Raw genomic sequence first — 21,773 nt, 5'->3', positions numbered from 1 at the left:
ATGTCACCTTTATCTTCACTAGATTGTAAACTGAGAATATTAGATGAGGTACCAGTTTTTCGACACACTGTTCTTTGACTTGTAGTAATCTGATGCACATTTTTATGTACGTCAAAATTTGTATTATTATTGTTCTTCGACACTTTTAAGTCAATGAAACCCTTTTATTTGGTTAATTATGTTTAACTCTTGCTATATGTTATGCTTTGAAAGAGATGGTTAGGCTTATTTAAAATCAATTATCTTTAACCTATTAGGCTAACTGAATCATGAATGATAGAATTCAACAACAAAATTTATCAAGAAATAATACAAATAATTGGTTTATACCATTATTTTCTTAGACAGAGTATGTAGTGTGTCAATATTAAAAAAGTATCGTGAGTCATATCTTGATACATAGAACCCGTAGTCTTCAACACAATTGGGACAGAAATATCTTTTCTCAAGTTCCCTTAAGCCACAACGACACTTCTTACATTCTTTGTACCACCAACCAAACTCGGTCTCAACTTCCTTAATTGTCCCAGCAGTAACAAATACAGCATCCTAAAATCAATGTATGTAAGAGTACAACACAACAATTGAGATTATGATCCAACAAACATTAGACATAATAATTGAAAAAAAAGGAAGATTAATAAAGAAAGAATTTTACCTGATTATGCTCCTTTATCCCGGTAATTATTTTGTAGACTGACAGACGCAAAAAATCTTCCTCAATTGAAACAGGTTGATCACAGACCAGCAGCATTATGCTTTGTCCGTCAACAAGATCCAATTTGTTCACCCTTACATTTTTAAATCAAAATTTATGAAATTTGTTAATAGTTAAATAATCAAAAGCCTTGTATAAATATTCTGCTGGCCACACTACTGATCTATACACTGTACCTTGTAAAGAAATTCCTGGCAGCTAGAAACTCAACATTGATAAATAGTTTTGAATTGTAGATTATGTTGGAAACACCCATGACCCCTACAAAAAGACATAACAAATTAAAGAAAATATCAGAAGTATATGATGACACAAAACATGCATTCAAATACCAGTAAAATAAACAAACCACTATAAAATTTCATCTTGCCCATTTGGAGAATAACCACATAGGTAAGACATGGGTGTTCCTCCAAATATTTGATCAAGTTAAAAGCCAAAGTCTGCCACAACGTTACCCTTAATTTCTGTCCACCCCTATAAGAAATAGCAATGCTTGTAAAGTAAAGAGAGGCACAAAATTGCAAAATAAGATTTTAAAACAAAAGCCACTATCAAAAAGATATTAAGCATTACTCAAGATCATCAAGTTCTATCGTGATATAACTTGACGGCTTCCCGTCCCGTGTGAACTCGACCAAGTTACCCTTAGAGGCAAGTTGACCTATCACATCTACAAAATAAAGGCACCAATCTTTCCATTAACAAAACTCTATCTGCTCAAATTTTTGTCAAAAAATGACATATCTTTTTCAAAGTTTCATCCATGTTGAAATCAGATTTTTTTAATTTTCTTAAAAATAAAAATATAAAAGACTATTAATAAATAGTTAGAGCCTAGAAATTGAAGTTCGTGAAGAAACAAAAAATAAATAGGTTAGTACTTGTTACCAACGATTCCTTTAAAGGTACTAATTCTTTAGTTGTTATATATATGAAATCTATGTTTAGATGTATTAAAATAAAACACAAAATAATAGAAAACAAAGCCAATAATGAATTGAAGAATAATTTTACTAAATAATACAATTTTTTTAGTATTATACCTATAACAAAAAAGACGCATCAGCTAATTCAAATGACATACATTAAATATAGACATATTATGTAATACAAAAATTATGATAAATTATTTTGCGTTAAATATAGACTTCAAAGAATTAAACAACACATGCGTGATAGATTACTCTAACAAAGTACTTACCAACTAAATAACCATCTTCTTTAGACTCTGCATGAATTTTTTTGAACGAAACAAAATTGAATCCGTTCAATGAAACTGAAGAGTCTTGTACCGGATGCACATTCGTGTCCCTCTTGAAGTTGATTCTAAATTCGTGTCTAGTAGACTTGAACTTGATGGTATTCAAAGAAATTGTGAAATTAGTGACCACGTACACGTTGCCCTCAGCGAGTAGGCCCTCGAAGATAGGAACAAATATGCCTTTAATAGAGCATTGAATTGTATCCCCTGAATGCATTAGTTTTATAGAGTCATAGATAAATGAGGTTTATTACTCAGTCATTACGAAAATAAATCTCAAATGCAAAGAGAATATTTTACCTCTTCATCAAGGACAACCATCTCAATAGGTGCCTTCACCCCAGAATTTGCAAAGTGAGAAACGGTCCAAAGTCTAATGACATGTACTTTGAGCTTCCACACCTTATGCTCTGGACCAGCATTGATACACTTGATGAGATCATACCTAAAAATCAAAGTCTTCATATTTAGTGAAAGATAAAAAAAAATATTGTGAAATTCACCACATGGCACATGAATTCACCTAGCTGCCATTGCTACCTGCCACAACAAAATTACTCAAATATTATGAATTTCAGTACAGATAAACAGTAAGTATGATGATCATTCATGCTATATTTATAGAGAGTCACAACACTGTTCAGCCCCAGTATTGGTAAGGATTGTAAAAATTTTGACGTTTCTATCAAAATCCAACTAAGAAAAAAGACAGAAAATTTTTGGACTATTCAAGATTAAAGAATTTGAATCATATCAATAAAATAAAATAATTATCAAAATTAGGATAGAAATTAACGGCCATTGCTACCTGCCACAACAAAATTACTCAAATATTATGAATTTCAGTACAGATAAACAGTAAGTATGGTGATCATCCATGCTATATTTATAGAGAGTCACAGCACAGTTCAGCCCCAGTATTGGTAAGGATTGCAAAAATCTTGACGTTTCTATCAAAATCCAACTAAGAAAAAAGACGGAAAGTTTTTGGACTATTCAGGATTAAAGAATCTGAATCATATCAATAAAATAAAATAATTATCAAAATTAGGATAGAAATTAACGTCCAACATTTATTGTGTTTCATTTACATGGTAAAATGCGGTTTAATTTTGAAAAATCAAAATAAGAAGCAATATATGCTAAAGAGGAAATCACCGTATTTACATGCAATAATTAGGTACTATAAATCACAAGAAATTTTGAAAAGACATGAAATTATTTTATTTTTGTATGTTGGCAAATCATCCTGTATCATAAATACTGGCATTTCAAGACGTACAAAATAAAAAGGGTATGAAAATAAGATTTGATATATAGCACCAATTTTTTGTTTCTTAATCTGATATAATTTCCAAAAAGTTTGTTAACAGTTGCAAACCTTCAATATGATCAAAGGATGTGTTGATCGCAGCAAGCCATTTATCTCTTTCACCCTGCATCTGTTCTATAAGCATTCTCCTTTTATGATCCTCAGTCAATTACTTAATGCGCTTGACCTTCAGTCTCTACTATTGTACGTGAAAATATTTGACTTAAAGATCCATGCAGAGAAAGAGCTATTCATGTGAAGTTTTAATTAATAACTCTTGTTGGTTATTAGTTACTATTTGACCTAATTTTAACAATAATGTATTTATTTTTCAATATAAAGTTTCACTTACCATATACATCGATTATACAATACCTACCTGGCATGCTATTTGGGATGAGACATGGTCACCTAACTTATTAATTAATTTCCCCTCATAATAATATTTCACTAATAATAATATATATTATTTGCCTGCAAGACAATCCACTTATTCTTATTAACCAACATAAGTATAGACAGCTTAACCAAACTTATAATAAAGTATCATTTGTTACTCTAAATGATACGCAACGTTGTCTAAAACTTACTAAAAACTATTTATGCTTCAAATTAAAACAAAAATAAATTAAAGTGACTCTGTTAGAAGAATAATAGGGGGTATATATTACCTGGCAGAGAAAAGAGACCCACATGGCACATATGGTTGGGTGAGTGAGTGAAGCTAAGAGTGCGCTGTCATGGCCCATGGGGGGTGGAGGGTCCGAATTATAATATGGGACCATAATATATACATGTAGCTACTTTGTAGGATTATATATTATATAAATTTGATTTGAAATTCAAATGTCATTCTAGCGAATGAGTTATAGTTCAAATGGTATAGTCTTTTCATACTCAATTAAGAGATTACGAGTTTAAATCTCCTATTTTTAGTAAAAAAAAAATTCATCATTCTAATATTTAGTTTTATTTTAATTTAACAAAAACACATAATAATATTATAATATTTATTTAATGAATTTTATAAATATACAAATGAAATGGTATATTTTTTTATTGATATTAATATTATTTTATTATTATTTTTTAAAATGATACCATATATCTTTTTATTGATATCAGTATTATTTAAAAAATTATATTCAATACACATCTCAATTTTAAATCAGTAAAGTCAAAACGATACCCAAAAATATACCATTAGAATTGTTCTTAGGAATAATTTGAGTCATCACATGCATCTAATGGCGTAATATTGCATAAGTAAAAATAACTATTTTTTATATTAATAGTGTGAATAATTATTAAAAAACAAATGTAATTATTTATTTGTATAAAATATTTTAAATTATTAATGTATTAAAATTAAATTATTTATAATTAATATTTTCATATGTCAGTTAAAAGTTACCAATGAAGTTATAAATTAGTTGTTAATTTCGACAAATTAATAAAATATGTATATAGAATTAAATTTTAATTAATTAATATTAATTTATTTTTAAAATTATTTTTAATTTTTATTTTTAAAAAATTAGGATTTAAATTTATAATAAAAAATTAATTTTAAAATATTTATTGATATTAACTGAAAAATTTTGATTTTTTAATTAAGCTCTGACAAATAAATACTCAAGATAAGGTTTACATACACCTAGTAGAAAAATATAAATAGATAGCTAGCTAAGAGCATGTTATTTTGGAAAAAAGTGCGGTTCCAAAATATCCTGATTTGTGGGATTGTTGTCGCCATTTTAAGGTTTGAAGGATGGAATCGGATCACAAGTTGCTTCATCGACTTACATATATTCATACATACACACATGACACATGTGCTATATCAGTATTATTAAGAAATTAATACATTTTGTAATTTATAGCCATTAATTAATTATTATTAATATTTTTAATAATATAAAATTATATTTAATAATATACAATTATATTTTTTTTAATAATTAAATATTTACTAAATTTTTAATAAAAATGTTAATTCTTAAACTTTCTCGTACTATATTAATGTGCGAATCTCCTTCCATGGACTCGGGTCACACCGCACCACTGTGCCATTATTCATTCGTTGTTACTCGTTAATCGAGTGTTGTTTACTTAATTAATCTATCATCCATAATTTGCCAACCATATATGTATGTAATAACCACTAGGAAAACGATTCTTTTTTGTGTTTTTTCTTTTTAACAAAATTATACTATTGCATCGAGTCCCTATAAGGCGTTGTAAGTTGTAACATTCAAACATTGTATTTAGAACAATGAATATGCCTTCAATCTTGTCGGTGGCCTTTCTTCATGATGAATAAATTAAAATTGTCCTTCCTTCAATTCAACTAGTATAAATTTATTACATCAGCTGAAACCTTTGAATATATGTAACACATAATTGTTATTTATGTGATAGATAGAGGTTATTCGCTAATTGAGATTGTCATATATATATATATATATATATATATATATATATATATATATATGTACGGAGTCTTGTCTCGTGATTAATATGTTAAACCGCATTTTATAAAATATTAAAATTAGCATAATTTATTATTTTTATTAGCTGTTAATTAATAAATTAATTATACAAAAATATTTAATAACAAAAAAATTAAAACTTATTTTATATAATATTTATTAATTAATATTAAATTAATAAATATTAAATAAAATAAATTTATTTTTTTATTTTTCTAATATTATCGTTAAAAAAAAATATAGGAACCAATAGAATAATTGTACAATGTGTACAATGGAGGTTTAGGGATGTCCGATTCATTATTAGAGATATAACCATTAGTGTTACCTTTTCCAATCAGCTTAAGTTTTTGGGATAAGTGGTTTCATAACATGGTATCAGAGCTTAAGATCCGATGAGTGATTTCATTTTTTAACTCATATTGAGCCAAATAAATAATTCATTGTACACATACAAACATTCCATTGACTCCCTAACAGGACTCTATGTTAATTATATTTAAAAAAATCAAATATACCAATAAAATACTAATATAAATATAATATTATCTAAAAATATTAATCAATATAAATAAAAATTGCTGATTCGAAATTTTTCTCTATATTAAATGTTTGAATATGAATTGTTCACACATGAGACGAATTTTCATTAAAATTACATGTCAATAATGCCGTATTTATTAATTATACAACCACTATTCATGATAATCATCTTATTCATCATGTTTAGTGGAATTTTCTAGGAGGTAATTAATTAGTTATTAGCTATTTGCTTCAATTAGACGATGATAAAGGAAACAGTTATTTACAAAGTTTATGTTCAATCTAGACCGTTAACTAATTTTTCCCAAAATAACACGCATTCCCTTAATTAAATATATATTAAAAATTGGTCATTATCCATGAACGTTCTGAAAAGTAATAAGAACCAAATGGAAAGAGTCTATAGATTGATCTAGAAATTAATTATCCTAATCCTACCACCACAACAATAATAAATAAATAAATTACTAAATTAGAGTAAAATAGTTTAAGAATAATTTGCACATTGCAGTGCCACTTTCTGACTACCGATGGCTTTGTTAATGACGCATTAATAATTCATTAATGTACCAATTAAAAGTGTGATAAATGTTCCACGCGTTCTAATCCAGGGGAACTATACTATTTAATGTCAATTCGAATTAATAGCATAAATCTTACAGTCAATTCCAACGAAAATATCTCCAAGGGCATAATGGGAAAATCATATAAAAAGATATGCTGAGCAACGGTGGATATTAATAAACTTTAGAAACATTTCTCACGCAAGCTTATAATAATATGTTTGATTGATACATAAATTTAAAAAAGGCGTGGGAATATATAATATATAAGAAACGTAACTAATATTGTTGCACAAGATTGCATACAGGATTATTATATTATTAATTGAATTTAATTTTGTGTATACGATCTTTATCTATTTTATTTATATATTTAGATAAGTTTTTAGGTATTTAATTTAAAAATTAGTTATTTTTATTTATATAACAATACACAATATTTTAAAGTAATACTATATGAAAATAAAATTCTTTATTATTTCTTCTAATAGAAAAAGAAATCATGTAGTTGAGTCATATCCTCGTAAGTGTTGTAGCGGGATATTTTTTTATTTTGTAGATGAGATTAACATGTAACTATTATGGTAACATTTTACTTTACGTTTTGCTTTATTATTACATAATGAAGTTTTAAGATAAGATCTGCCTTTCGGATGACCCAACTTTGCGTTGGAAAACTGCCTCAAATTAAAAGAAAATATAGCGCTCAATTAAAATTAATAGTACGAGTAGTATTTAACATTTTTTGTTTTTATACTGAAAAAGGGTCCATTGTATTTTAGCATTATATGGTACAAAGTGAGTGGATAATAATAATAACAATAATAATATGTTGAAAAACTTTTACGGTGTTTGTTCATAGATATATACACACAAACATAGAAATATAAAATCGTATTTTGCATATAAGACATAGATAGTAATATTTAGTGGCGAAGCTTAGTTGAGACAAGGAGAACCATATCCCCTAAATTTTTATTAAAAAAATTAGTAGTATTTTTTTAAAAAATAAAAAATAGTTCAATTGGTTTTATTATGACTTAAAATATCAAAGTTTAATCTTCATCTCTTATTTTTATTGTACAATAAATTTTAGTTTTAAACATTTAAAACATGTTGAATTTGGATTTAACCGAGTGTATTTGTATTTTAAAACTCTCTATTCAATAAGCAACACTCCCTCTCCCTTCGAGTTCAAATATAAAAATTAGGTATTTTTTATTTATATAATTTAATATTATTTTATATTTTACTGTTTATTTAATTTATTTTTTATATGATAAAAAATAGAATATTCAATAATTATTGATATTATTGTATTTATATAAATTAATAAAAAAATTAATAAATATTATTAATTTTAATATTTGTACTTCTAACTTCTTTTCTACATATTTTATAGGATATATATTTAAATTTTTATATAAAATAATCGTGAAAAATTAAAGAATTGATGTATTTTTTAAGAGGAAGACTAATATTCAAGAAGGAGAACATATAACTTTTACAATATCAACACATGTAGATAGTTCTTCTACTTTAATGAATTACGAAAAAATGAGATATATAACCTTCAAAAGTTTAAAGAGTTGCATCCGATGAGTTTGACTTTAATTCTTAGGAACGAGACCCTGGAAAACAGCTTCAAATTTGGCAATATCACCCAAATTAGAGAGATGAAGTTAGACAAACTTATTTCTAATGTGGTCCATATCAAAAGTATCTTGACAATTATTTTCTATTTGGCCCTCCAAAATTTTGTTTCAAGCTCCGCCACTGGTAATATTGGCTGTATTTATTTTTTAAGAATAAAACAAGACAATATATTGAGAACAAAATATAAAAGACAGAAATATAAAATTTTATATTTTTATATTTTGTTTGGTGATAAACTAAAATAAATTATAAAAATTTATTTTTTTTCGTTCAAAAAATTTGAGACGAAAAATATAATAATAAAAAATATAATTATAAAAAATTAATAAGAATAATAAAAAAAGAAATAATAATGTGTGTCTCTTATTAGTATTTTTGTGTCTTTTCTATCAGGATGAATATAAAATATATTAATTAATCAGTGTCTCTGAATATATTATCTCTGTCAAACACGATTTTGTGTCTCTGTATTCCTATTTCAATGTTCTGTCTCTGGAAACAAATACAACTATTGTGTCCAAAAATATTGAATTAGTATATTTTATAGACAAAAAAAATACAAAAATACTAATAAAAAATACAACTTTTTTTTTATTAATTTTTTATAGTTATATTTTTTTAAAAAAATTTAAATAAAAAATATTATTTTATTCTGTTCTCAAAATGAAAAAGAGTCTTTTAGTTCTATGTGGTCCTAGTTTGATGAGGGAGTGAGTTAATAAATAGATGGAATTGGATTGGATGGGAAGGGTTTCAGATTAACACGGCCATCTAACCCTTATCCACTTTCACGTCAATTTTCATCCTTTGCATGTAGCAAATATATAACAATTCCCAACATAATTAAAGAAAAAAAATTATACATATAATGCAAGTGTAGAACGATTCTTCATCCACTTGTTTTAGACTTCCTCTTCAATGTATTTTAAAAAAGGGATATTATTACGAGGATAATAATCTTCATTTTTAACCGTACATTTGGATTTGTAGTGAATTTCCAACCTCTCAAAGTTTAACACGCACGGAAAGTTTATTTTTCTTTTAGGTATTATTATATTAAGCTGTACTAAAATTCAGCTATCAAACAAATTATTATATATAATATAAGAATATTTATTAAAAATATACAACAAAACATATAAATATATATTATGATTGTTTTTTTTTACATATACTACTTTTGGTTTAAATATCAGCCAACAAAAAAAAATATATATAAACTTGTTGTTTTCCAAAAATAAAATTTTAACATAAGATAAATAATAAAAAAATAAAATTATACAGAAGTTTATACTTCACTATAATATAAAGAGTTAGTTAGTATTGATTTAAATTTATGACAAACGATACGAGAAAATATCTAAATTTGGATTTAAGGATTAAAATAGTCTTTTAAAAATTTATGTATGCATTATTTTGTTACTTGAAATATTATATGTTTTAAAATAATATTTAAAAAATATAATAACAAATCAAATTGATCATTTGATTAATTAGATAATATTTTATCGCAAAATAATTAGTACACGTGATCTTTTAAGATTATTTTTACCACAACAATGCTAGGGAATCAAGAGGGTACCAGCAAAAAATCAGCCGAATGTTTCTGAGTGAATCTAAAACCTCTACGTGGATGGTGCTTATATTAGGCATTAGGATATTTTTTCTATTAAGTATCAGAATGTTTTTTTTTTCATACTAAATTAATGTTCTTTTATATACTAAGAATCGAAATTGTTAGAAATTCAGTGATCCCCACCCCTATTTTTTCAACGTATCATTCAGAATTTTAATTTGGAATAAAAAACAATTAATATCAAATATTATAAATTAAAAATAAATAATATTAATTAAATATAATTATAAATTAATTAAGTTAATTATTTTTTGTTTCATCACCTCTTGCTTCATATACTTTTTCTTTTGACCATTAACAAATTTGTGCCCGGAAATAATGTTGATTGTCTAAATAAGCTGGACCTGGTTGTGGAATTAATATGATGAAGAGCATAAAGTTCGTATACTTTCGTTACTTTCAGGTTTGCACGTTGGATTTATATGATTGAAGATTGATGTTGTTGTGTTGTCCAATCGATGCTTAGAAAAGGATTAAAGTTTGGCACACCATATGCTTGTTATTGCTGGCGCAGCGAAATTTCATTCAAAGTACTATGCTCTTCGAATCTTGGATATTCCCTTTCGTACCTATTTGATCCCTTCCTTTCTCATTCCCTACACGCATTTTACAAACACTAATAATATCTAATCGTATGTTGTGGAATAAACAAATTTAGCTTTTTTTTTTAGATTCTGTGTATAATAAGACTTGAGCAATTCAGTTACAGCGTATAATTTCATGGCAACATAGAAATTAGAAGATTATGTAAAATAACTGTAGTTGTAAAGTATGAAATAATTTTAAACAGTACGCCTTAGATCCGTAAATAACTTCTTGTCTTTGTTATTTCTTTTGGGTTCTGAAACTTTTTCTATGACTCTACAGGTAGATCTCGTTAAGGTAGCGTTTATTTTGAGGTATTGAGACAGAGATTGAGAGATTGAAACTCAGTATTATGTTTGTTAATTCAAAGACTAATATTAAAGTTTTTGTTTCTGTCTCTAAAATTTCAGTATTTTAATACTTTTAAAAAGTGGAGATACATGGAACTAAAATTTTTAGAGATGGAGACTGAAATGTTAATAACATTTTATACCTAAAATACTTTTATTTCAATTTATTAATTCCAATTTTATTCTTTATACAAATTAAATTAAAATTTTATTCTTGTTTCAATTTCTGTTTCCTACTTCGCACTAAACAGAATATTGAGATTTATTTCAATCTCTGTCTCTTAGTCTATGTCTCTCAGTTTCAAATTTTTTGTCTCTGTCTTTCCACCAAAGACTACCTAAGAGATGTGGATGATTCGTCGGTGTTTAGGTAGAATCATGAGGAATTTAAATGGTACCGCTGCGGATATATACGAGGAGAGGAATTGAAAGTATTGAAAGAAAGTGAATGTGTTGACAAAATTTAGCATGAGTAGATAATGACAAGATGATTATACTCTTGGTGTCACACATGCTTGAGATGGTCTTTTTGTTTGTCTAAATATAATAGTTAATTTGTGTTGTGATGGTATATTTAGGTTTAGGGATCTTTGTAACTTTTTTTTTTGGATGAAAGTTGAGTTAATTATTTATACTTGATGACAATGACAAAGAAAAATTTAATTGTCTAATTATCATCTTTTTTTTTTTTTGGGTCAAGTTCTAATTATCATCTTTTAAACACACTCTCCGTTTTGGATCGAGATTGAAACTCAACTATCAAAAAAAAAAGATCTTACTAAAAGACTCCAATACCAAGAGTGATTGGAATTTGGATTCTCTAAAGTTTGAATTTCACTTTAGAGAGTAAAGTGTGATCTCTCACCATTGATTTCATAGGTGGGACCAATAATAAATATGAAAGAGAAACTATTCAAGGGGAGAAGATCACACTTTACTCTGTAAAGTGAAATTCAAACTTTAGAGGATCCAAATCCGAGTGATTGTGCTATGCCTTTTTTATGTTAATCATTTTGATAGTGCCTTCATTGGACAGTGGAAGAGGTGCTAAGGCTTTTTTCTTTTAGGTTTGTTCAGGATTGGGCTTAACCCTAAAGACTTAATTATTCTCTGATAAAAATTATAAGTTGGGCTATAAAGCTTTATAGTATTCTAAAAGCCCAAAAGTTTGACCTGTATGTGTTTTTGTTTGGGCTTGGACCCAAAAGTGTTACAAAAAATTAGCAGTTATTGGGCTTGGACTCACAATTGGCCCATTTAAGCCTAATGATGACGTCACACTTCTCTTCCTAAACCAAAGTTACCAAACTCATTAACTCACGTGGTTTGTTCTGTTTCCGACTTTTCGTTCATTCCTCTTCACCTCTAAACAAGGAAAACTGCTCCACACACAGACAGTGTAAAAAAAATAAGATAAAAATAAAAAAAAAATAAAGAAAATGGAATATTGACCGTTCATTTTTTTCCCCTTTTTTTAATTTCACAAAACCTCTTTGATGTGCTTCATGAGCGCAGAGCCACAGAGAGGGGCTTCACAAAACAAACTCTAAACCCTCCCTCTCTTGCTTCTTTCTTTCTCAACCATCAAACCCATTTCCCATTCGCTTTTTATATTCCAACAATGGGAAAACGCAAACGAATTTCTCATCACTCTCACCCCCAATCCGATCCTCACAACCCTTCTCCTTCTTCAACCGGTACGCTTTTGCTTTTCCCCTTTTTCTCTTCTCTTCTTTCATGGGGTTTTCTTACTTATTACTGTAATGTGATCATGAAATTTAAGTGAACGATTAAACAATATTCCTTTTTTTAATATATATATAACTTTGAAAGAGGTGCCATTGATGGGGGCACTCGAGAAAACGTGATGACTCTGCAAACTCTTTTTTTTTAATTCTTTTGAATTTCGGGTGTTATGCGCATTATTACTGCACTTGTTTATTCTTCTGTGATTTCTAGACGAGAAAGTCAAGGAAAGCAATTTACTTTGACTTTGCTTTACCCTTATTCAGCCCTGTTCTATGTGGTTTTAATTTCGTTTTGAGGGTTTCGTGATCCTTGAAAAGTTTTTATTTTTCTTTCCCTAGTTGGATGTCTTTGTTACTCCATCAACATCTTTGAAAATCTAGTGGATATAGACAGTTTTTATTTAGGTAGATAGCTTTCCTAAGCTAAGATCAATCTGAAATTGGGGAAAAATAAACGAGTTTACATTGTTTCCTCTTTTTGCCTTACTTTATTATTTGAGCTCATTTTCATGTGTTTTAGCGTCTTTTATCCCTATAGTTTGATGACGTTCTCTTTTTAAATGGTTTTGTTATTACACTAGTGCTCTTCTTTTTTTTTTTTTTCTTTTTTTTTTTTTTTCACTTACACATTTTAGAGATAATTTGGGTTAGTTTCATAAGTTGGATCTCAAATGTCTTTTGCACAATGTTCATTCTCCATACTTATGTGCATTGCCATTAAAGGTGCTCACTTTCTGCAATTATTGGCTTAACAAATTGCGATCATCTTTAGACATGATCATATTGCATTTTATACCTCAATTTTTGCTGTGGTTTTTTCCAGATGGAGTAGCATTGAGATTATTAATATATATGAGTTTGTGTGGGTGGTTTTGTTGGATTCTCTGATAATAGTGAAATTGTTCAGAATTTGTGAGTTGTTGTAGCATGCTATTTGTTTGCTGGCTTGGGTGGTTTGGGAGTTGGTCAATCTGTGTCCAGTTTCTTATGATAGCAGGATATCTACGGTGGAATTGCAAGCCGGACGATATCATGTTCATGAATTTTTGTCTAGAAGAAATTAGGATGGGCAGAAATTGTCCGATTTATCTTTTGGCCTTCTGTTTTTTGCTTGTTTATTTGTACTTGGTAATCTATGTAAGTGATTGGCCATGTTACTAAATGCTTGTTTTGGTATTTTATTAATTTTTCAGAAGCCATTCTCCACTCTTCTAACATGGAACTATTGTCAGATGAGGTTGGCTTCTTTTCTCTTGATTAATGTATTTCCTCGTGTAACGTTTGCTTTTGCAACTTCTAGTTTCTTCGTTCTTATTCATTTTTCATCCTTACACCATTGGTTGATGAAGATGGTTATACATGAATAAACTTGTGCAGATACAGAATGTACACTTCTGCTTATCTTTGGAAGTAGTATGAAAGTAATTCACAAGCATCCACTGCTTTCTTTTGATTTCATATTACTTAGTCGATAACATTGACTTCCATCATTTGTCAACTTTCTATGCGTCTTTGCAGAAACCTTCACATTCAGGCAACTCTAGTGCACCCCCTATGCAACCCGGACTGGATATGATAGATGGATCTATGAAGCTACTGAATACCCATCCAACTATGCCGCATCATCATCATCAGGGTCTTGGCCGTTCAATATTTTTGAAGCGTTCAAGACATTACTATGGTCACCAGTATTCACGACGCAACTCTGCCAATCATGCCAATGCATCGTCTTCTCGTGGCAAGGGTGTTTCTTCGTATGATGATAGACTTCCTTTTAAGTTGGCTTATCAACCCAACTCACAATCGAGACAGCTTGTTGGTGAGTCATTAGTGCTTATATTCCTGCCACACGAGTTAAAATTTTCAATTTTATAGTAGTGTTTCAAAATTCAGATCAATTCACTAGAAAAGTTGATCTTCGTTTTCTGCCATCCTTTTTCCCCCCAGAATACAGAGAGAAGACATTTTCCAGACCGGAGAGAATCCGGTCAAGTTCAATAGCAATGGATGCAGTATCCCCCGATGCCGTGAAGACGGTTTGTGCGATTTGTCAGAAGCCACTGAGGCGGAAATTTAATCTTCTCGGAGGTTCACTTTCTTGCTGTGAACTCTCTGTTGTGGCCGTTTTAGTATGCGGTCACATTTATCATGCGGATTGTCTGGAGCAGAGAACTTGTATTGAAGAAATACGGGACCCCTCATGTCCTGTGTGTTTAGGTCTACTTCTGCAGGTTAAAGGACAGTAATATTTTCCAAGGGGATGAATGTTACAACATGAAGTTGAACATGTGCAACTAATGATGAAGGGTTTTTTTGGAAGATAACAAAATGGAAGACCATGAGCTCAGCTTGGATAATATGTTGGAGACTATTAGTATCAGTCAACAGAATCTCTGGTTAATCTTGTAGGGTTTGAGCATAGGGAGAGATTGTGTAACTTATTTTATACTCTTAATAGTTATCACTTATCAATAGATGCATAGGGTATCATAATAATAGTATGTAACAACTTAAAAGCTTAACTTATCTGAGTGATGGATGACATATAGATTCTAGTAGCTGTAAATGTTTCATGATTTCAAATTTTAAATGACCATACTAATTGAAATTAGTGTTCAATTTTGGCCCTTTTAGTGGAAAGAAAAAAAAAAGGGGTAGTATTGGCTTAAGTGCAAGGTAAATAAATATAAGGAAAAAGCTGTTGGTCATATGATATTTAATTCTTTTATCAATTAGATCAAGAGGTATATGAAATCAGTCATTAATATATTAATAATTTAATATTAAAAAATATACGGTGGTTGGTATTAATGTATGCATAATTTTTTTTTATTTTTTTAGTTTTCTACGGTATTTTTCAACCCGACAAGTCAAGACTAATCCGTCACGGATCTGAGTTTTATTTAACACTATATTTGTTTGAAGAGAAAATGGAAGGAAAGAAAAGGGAGGAAAGAAAAGAGGAAGGAAAATGATCATTTTCCATTGTTTGGTTATGAAGAGAAATTGGAGAGGAAAGAAAAGGAGTGGAAAAAAACTGGTGGGAATGTTGGAAAGAAAAGGGAGGGAAAACTTATTTTCTCTCACAACTTTCAATATTACCCCTTCACTTTTTTCAATGTATTTTATAATACAAGGATAAAGTTATCTTTTTATAACATTTCTTTCCTTCTTATTTTCCTTTCATCCAAACACATCTAAAGAAAATAAAAATCCACTCAATTTCTTTCCTTTCTTTTATTTCCTTTTTATTTCTTTCCTTCCAACCAAACATAGCCTAAGGGCTGGCCAATGAGTGCGGAATTCGAATGTTTGTGGATGAGGGAGCTGAGTGGTCAGTGACCAATCCAAGTTGGTTTATTTTTTTTCTTTTTATTTTAGGCCGTGGAGATGAACTGAAAGAAAGAAAGTCAAACGGGGCTTTTAGTTTTCCTATCGGAAAACCAAATAGCCCAATTTCTGTTGTTATCTAAAAACACTGTTTGGAAGTGGACCTTGAGGACAAAATTTTTTAAAGCACTGGACGCTTCATATCCAAAAACAAAACTCGACCTTTAGCCCAAATGAATAAGGCCCGTTGACGTCTTTATTCCTACACCAGCAATATGGAATTTATATTTTGTTGGCCCGAAACAGCTATGCCAAAAAACTCAAGAATTTATATTCAATTTTTAAAAACGTGAAATACACTGAACTGAGAATAACACATAGAATTCAACAAAACACATCGTATGTTACAGTAAATCAGTGAAAGAAAACAAAAAGAGAACCAGAGTTGTTGGATAGGGATATGCATTTAATATCCTCACCCAACAATACAAGAAAATCCACAAGACACAATAATGGAGAATTTAGAGTGTCATTAATTATTAGGAATGTGGCGTAAGATTTTGGGGATTGGGTTATTTTGTCTGCCTCTTAATAACAATTACAGGCTGACAGTTTAGACATGTTGTTCTTGGCCAGCTCAACCCTCCAAAGCTGGACACTCTCTCAATGGGATGAGGGTCTTAGAATCTATGTCACTTCCACTAGTCACTCATTATTACCACTTTGCATATCTTTGATGAGAAAATATGAGGGAGATATCCTTTAAATATTTTTTTTTAGAGTAAAAGACAAATTCGTCCTTAACTTTTTTTTTTGTGGACATTTTCGTCTTCGAAGTTTGGAAAATATTTTAATGTCCTTGACCCTCCAAAAAAGTGGACATATTTACCCCTCCGTTAGAGTCGTTCCGTTTGTCCTGACGGAAAACGGTGACGTGGCTCCCGTGGCACTAACCTGGCCATTACGGGCTGCCACGTTGGATGGACTTTTGAAAAGAGGACGTATTAGTCCTCAGGAACCAAAACGTCGCCGTTTCTCCCCCACCCCAATCTATGAAATCCTTGAGCCCTAATCCTTTGAATGCAGTGTGAAGGTGAAGCGGGTGAAGGAAGAAAGGGAGCATTCCGACCCATGGCATCCGACAGAGCTCGGCCACAAGTCCGACGGCCAGACCATCGAGTGGCTCCTCCGCCAGGCCGAGCCCTCAATCATCGCTGCCACCGGAATCGGAACCACTCCCGCTAGCTTCTCCTCCGTTTCCGTCTCCGTATGCAGCGGTGCTGGCTCTCTCTCTTCTCCTTCCTCAACCTCCGCATCGTCTTCGCTCGACCACAAGCCCTTGCTCGCTCCCACTCCCTTCATGATGCAGCAGTTCTCAACGGGAAGCTTCTCGTCAAGGAAGGCTGGTTATGACCCTTTTATGTCTCTCCAAGGGGACAAGTCTATGATCCCAGAACAGATAATTGGAAAAACATGGCTGTTGGACTTAGAGAAGGCTGGACCGGTTCAAGTGTCATTGTTTATGGCCACTTGTTTGTTGTCTCTGAGCTCGAAAGAATGAAGCTAAAGGTCTATGACACAAAAACAGACTCCTGGGATGCCATAGATGGCCCCCCTTTGCCTGAGCAAATATGCAAGCCTTTTGCTGTCAATGCTTGCGATTGCCATATTTATGTTGTGGGCCGAAATCTTCATGTTGCTGTTGGTCATATCTCTAGACTGCTTCCAGACGAAAATTCTGACGAAAAATGGAGCTTCAGTGTCCGGTGGCATGTAATCGATGCACCGGAGAGTTTATCTGATCTCACTCCTTCAAGCTCTCAGGTGCTGTTTGCATAATTTTTCTTATTCTCTCAGATCCGTTTTCTCCATATGCAATTTCTGGTAAGTTGCTGATTCTATTTGAGAGTGTAGCAATTTTTCCAAAGTTATAAGGAGTTCTTACATGTTCTTCATAAATTGCACAATCTGGATTGGTTGAATTGTGAACTGAGCCTGTGAAATTGAATTTGTGCTCTGTTGTTGGTGAATATGTCGCTGAATTGCATGTTGAATATGAATTTGCTTAGACTCCTGCCTCTCATTTTTCTTGAAATTTCGCTGATGTTGTTGCGATTTGTTACTCTGTTGATTCTTTGTTTATGTGTTTTGGATGCATTGCTAATGATTCTGGAATTGCAGAACTGGAAGTACTGAATTTGTTGCTTCTGGATTTGGTGAAGTATTGTTGATTGGAAATGCAGAAGGAGATTAAAGTGTGTTTGGAGGGGTGGGGAGAAACGGCGTCGTTTTGGGGTGAGAGGACTAATATGTCCTGTTTTGAAAAGCTACACGTTTTGGTGTGAAAGGACTAATACGTCCTCTTTTCAAAAGTCCATCCCACGTGGCTGCCCGTAACGGCCAGGTCAGCACTATGGGAGCCGCGTCACTGTTTTCCGTCAGGGCAAACGGAGCGACTCTAACGGAGGGATAAATATGTCCACTTTTTCGGAGGGCCAGGGACATTAAAATATTTTCCAAACTTCGGGGACGAAAATGTCTGCGGAAAAAAAGGTTAGGGACAAATTTATCCTTTACTCTATTTTTATTTAAAATAAATAATTTTTTTATTTTTTAAATAATTAGTATGTAAAAATAAATATTTAAATTAATTAAATTATAATAAATTTTTGTAAAAGACTGATTAGAGGCTAAATTTTAAAGGATAAATAATATTTTATATAATTAAGTATCTTTTAAATATTATCGTTTATTCAATTTTTAGAAAAAAATAATAAAAAATAAATAACTTTTTTTATATTCTGAACAATTGAAACCCAAAAGTAAGTATTTAAATTAATTAAATAATAATAAATTCTTAAAATAACTGATTAAAGACTGAATTTTAAAGGATAAATAGTATTTTTTATAATTAAAAGGAAACTTTTTTTTTTATTAGGCGAAGACTCACATGTAGTTAATATCATGTGAAGTTAATAGTTGAGAATTATCAAATAATTTGACTAAATTATTATCTAACGCTTATCGACTATTTATTTTGCATAAAGACTGTATGCGATTTTTCTTTTTCTTTTTTTATTATTTTTAAAAGTCGCAAATAATATTCGTTTGAGAAGCTCTAGAAAATTAATTATAGCATAAGTCAATTCAATTAATTTTTTTGTTTTTAATTTTAAAATTTTAAAAAATAAAATAATAAAAAATTATTTTATTTTTTTATGCAACTAACATATTTTTCAACCAATTAACTATAATACTATACTCAAATTGGTTCCTAGCAGAATCGTATTCGTTTAGCGTTTTTCTATATTCGAATGCCAATAGTAAACATCTAAGTCAAGGAAGTGAGGAACCCACTAAGTGACGAATCGTAGAAATTAAATAGATGTTTCTCAACCCAAAGTGGGTTATTATGTAATTCAATCATTTTTGTCTTAAAGTAAAATTTAAAAATTATATTTCTTCCTTGGAAGCAAACCCCATAAGCCAATGCTTACAAGAGATGGCGAGGGCAAAACAGTCCAATCAAATTTTGTCAACAACCAAAGCCAAACATTAATATCTGCGTATGCAACAAAAAATATACACGCCTGCCATGCAAATATGCAATGCTATGAGGACATGTCGGCAATATGAATAAAACGGAGAAAAAAAAAATGGATGGTGGATGGACACAGAAAATAAACTAAGAATGAATTACTAGGATATGTTTAAACTTTTAAATACCATCTACCGAATAAAACACCTTAAATTTAACTTTCATTTATTATATAGATGCCAAAATCTATACCTTTTTTCTTTGTTTTAACCTTTGATAAACATATCAATCCAACTTTTACTGAATCAAATTTGCACTTAGAAAATTTACTAACAAATATTCTAAAAATATTAATGCAAATTTTTATTTTTTCTTATCATTTACTTTCTTAACCAATATCTTTAAATAATTATTAGCAATATCCTTAAATAAAAAATATATTTTAAATAAAAAGTACTATGTACATATCAAAATCAGTCATTATATATTTATGTAGTTTAATTATTTTTCATATATATTTTAATTTTAAAGTATATTTATATTAGTAATTAATTTTATTGTATACTTAACATAATTATTTTATGAAATCTATACATCATGGTAAAAACTTATATGTAGTAAGTTAATAGTAGATAATTATTAGATAATAATTTAGTTAAATATATTTTTTAATATTTTTTATTATTAATTTTACATAAAAATAATTACATGTGAATTTTTATTATGTATTATTATTTTAATACGAAACTCTAAGTGGTAGAATTAATTTGGATAAAATATATTTTTATTTTTGAAATTTGTCAAAAATTTTAAAAATATCCTTAAATTTTAATTTATTTTAATTTTATCTATGACTGACAATGGGTAGGGTAGGGGGTTTGGACTCTACCCTAACCCTACCCGCAGGTTGAAAACTTTTTTAAAATTCTACCGTATCCTATTTGCAGGTTGAGAATTTTTCAACCCTAATCCTACCTGCACCTTAAAATTCTAAACCCTACTCTACCCGACCTTATCTGCAGAAAAATAAAAAAAATTTAAGTAAATATAAAAGGAAAAGTCTAGGGGACCAGCAACTTTGTTAAATTCTAGCCAGCATGTAACCAGCAAAAAAAGTAAACCATTGGATGAAATTTCACACCAATCTCACACCATTAAAATCATCATTGATGGCTATTTGATGGCTACAAAACACAAAAATTGCTGGCCCCCTAGCATTCCTCAATATAAAATTCAACCATTCTAAATTGCATACATATTAATAAAATAGAAAATAAAAAACTAAGTTTAAATTAAAATTAAAAATAATAAAATTTTAAAGAAATCTAACATAAAATTACAAATAATATAATCATCAACTAGTTTAGTAGTTATTTCAAGTTTTTATAAGAGAAAGATTGTGGTTCAACACTCACTTTCTTCACTACATACATAACTTTTACATATATATTATATAATATATTAGGAGTACGGATAGGGTAGGGTAGGGTAGGGTATACCTTGAACCTGTACCTTACCCTAATCACAGGCGAACTCGCACCACACCCTAACCTACGCGCAGCGGGTCGGATAAACAACTCTACCCGAACGGATTGATCCGGATTAAGTATCCGCAAATAGGGTATAAATTGTCAGCCCTAATTTTATCTTTAATATTTTCGATTTACATCAATTTGACAAAAAAAAATGTGAACATAAAAATAAAATTGATACAAATTAAAAAAATTAAAAATAAAATTAAAATAAATTAAAATTTAAAAATATTTTTAAAACTTTAACAAAGTTCATGAATAAAAAATAGGATTAATCTCTACATACAAGTGTTTTGCATTTACAAGTCTGAACGAAACCCACCCATTAAACGCGTTGCTTATGTTACGTGCCTTTTTAACAGAATTTTAAATCAATTCAAATCAATTAACGCACAAATATATAACTTCCATTTTTCAAAAGATTTCGTTTCTTTTTTCGAGTTTATTGCCAAATTTGTTGGATCTCCTTCGTGCGTTCTCTCTTTGCTTCGTTTTTTTTCGATTTT

At 29.7% G+C, this 21,773-nt stretch overlaps 1 protein-coding gene across 2 annotated transcripts; it reads left to right on the top strand.

Annotated features, from left to right (window-relative positions):
• Positions 1–12,515: 12,515 nt before the first annotated feature.
• Positions 12,516–15,486, top strand: LOC112723335 (uncharacterized). 2 transcript variants are annotated; one of them, XM_025774665.3, is made up of 5 exons: positions 12,516–12,816; positions 14,061–14,104; positions 14,245–14,288; positions 14,386–14,686; positions 14,815–15,486. In XM_025774665.3, exons 3-5 carry the CDS (start codon positions 14,283–14,285, stop codon positions 15,111–15,113), a joined length of 606 nt encoding a protein of 201 aa, XP_025630450.1. In that variant the 5' UTR covers positions 12,516–12,816; positions 14,061–14,104; positions 14,245–14,282; the 3' UTR covers positions 15,114–15,486. The 2 variants fall into 2 exon arrangements, with proteins under 2 accessions (XP_025630450.1, XP_025630448.1); XM_025774663.3 differs by lacking the exon at positions 14,245–14,288.
• Positions 15,487–21,773: the final 6,287 nt, after the last annotated feature.

Source organism: Arachis hypogaea, chromosome 11 (assembly GCF_003086295.3).
Source record: "Arachis hypogaea cultivar Tifrunner chromosome 11, arahy.Tifrunner.gnm2.J5K5, whole genome shotgun sequence".
Lineage (NCBI taxonomy): Eukaryota > Viridiplantae > Streptophyta > Magnoliopsida > Fabales > Fabaceae > Arachis > Arachis hypogaea.
Note: the sequence above shows the minus strand (reverse complement) of the source record. Positions and strands in the feature narration are given on the sequence as shown.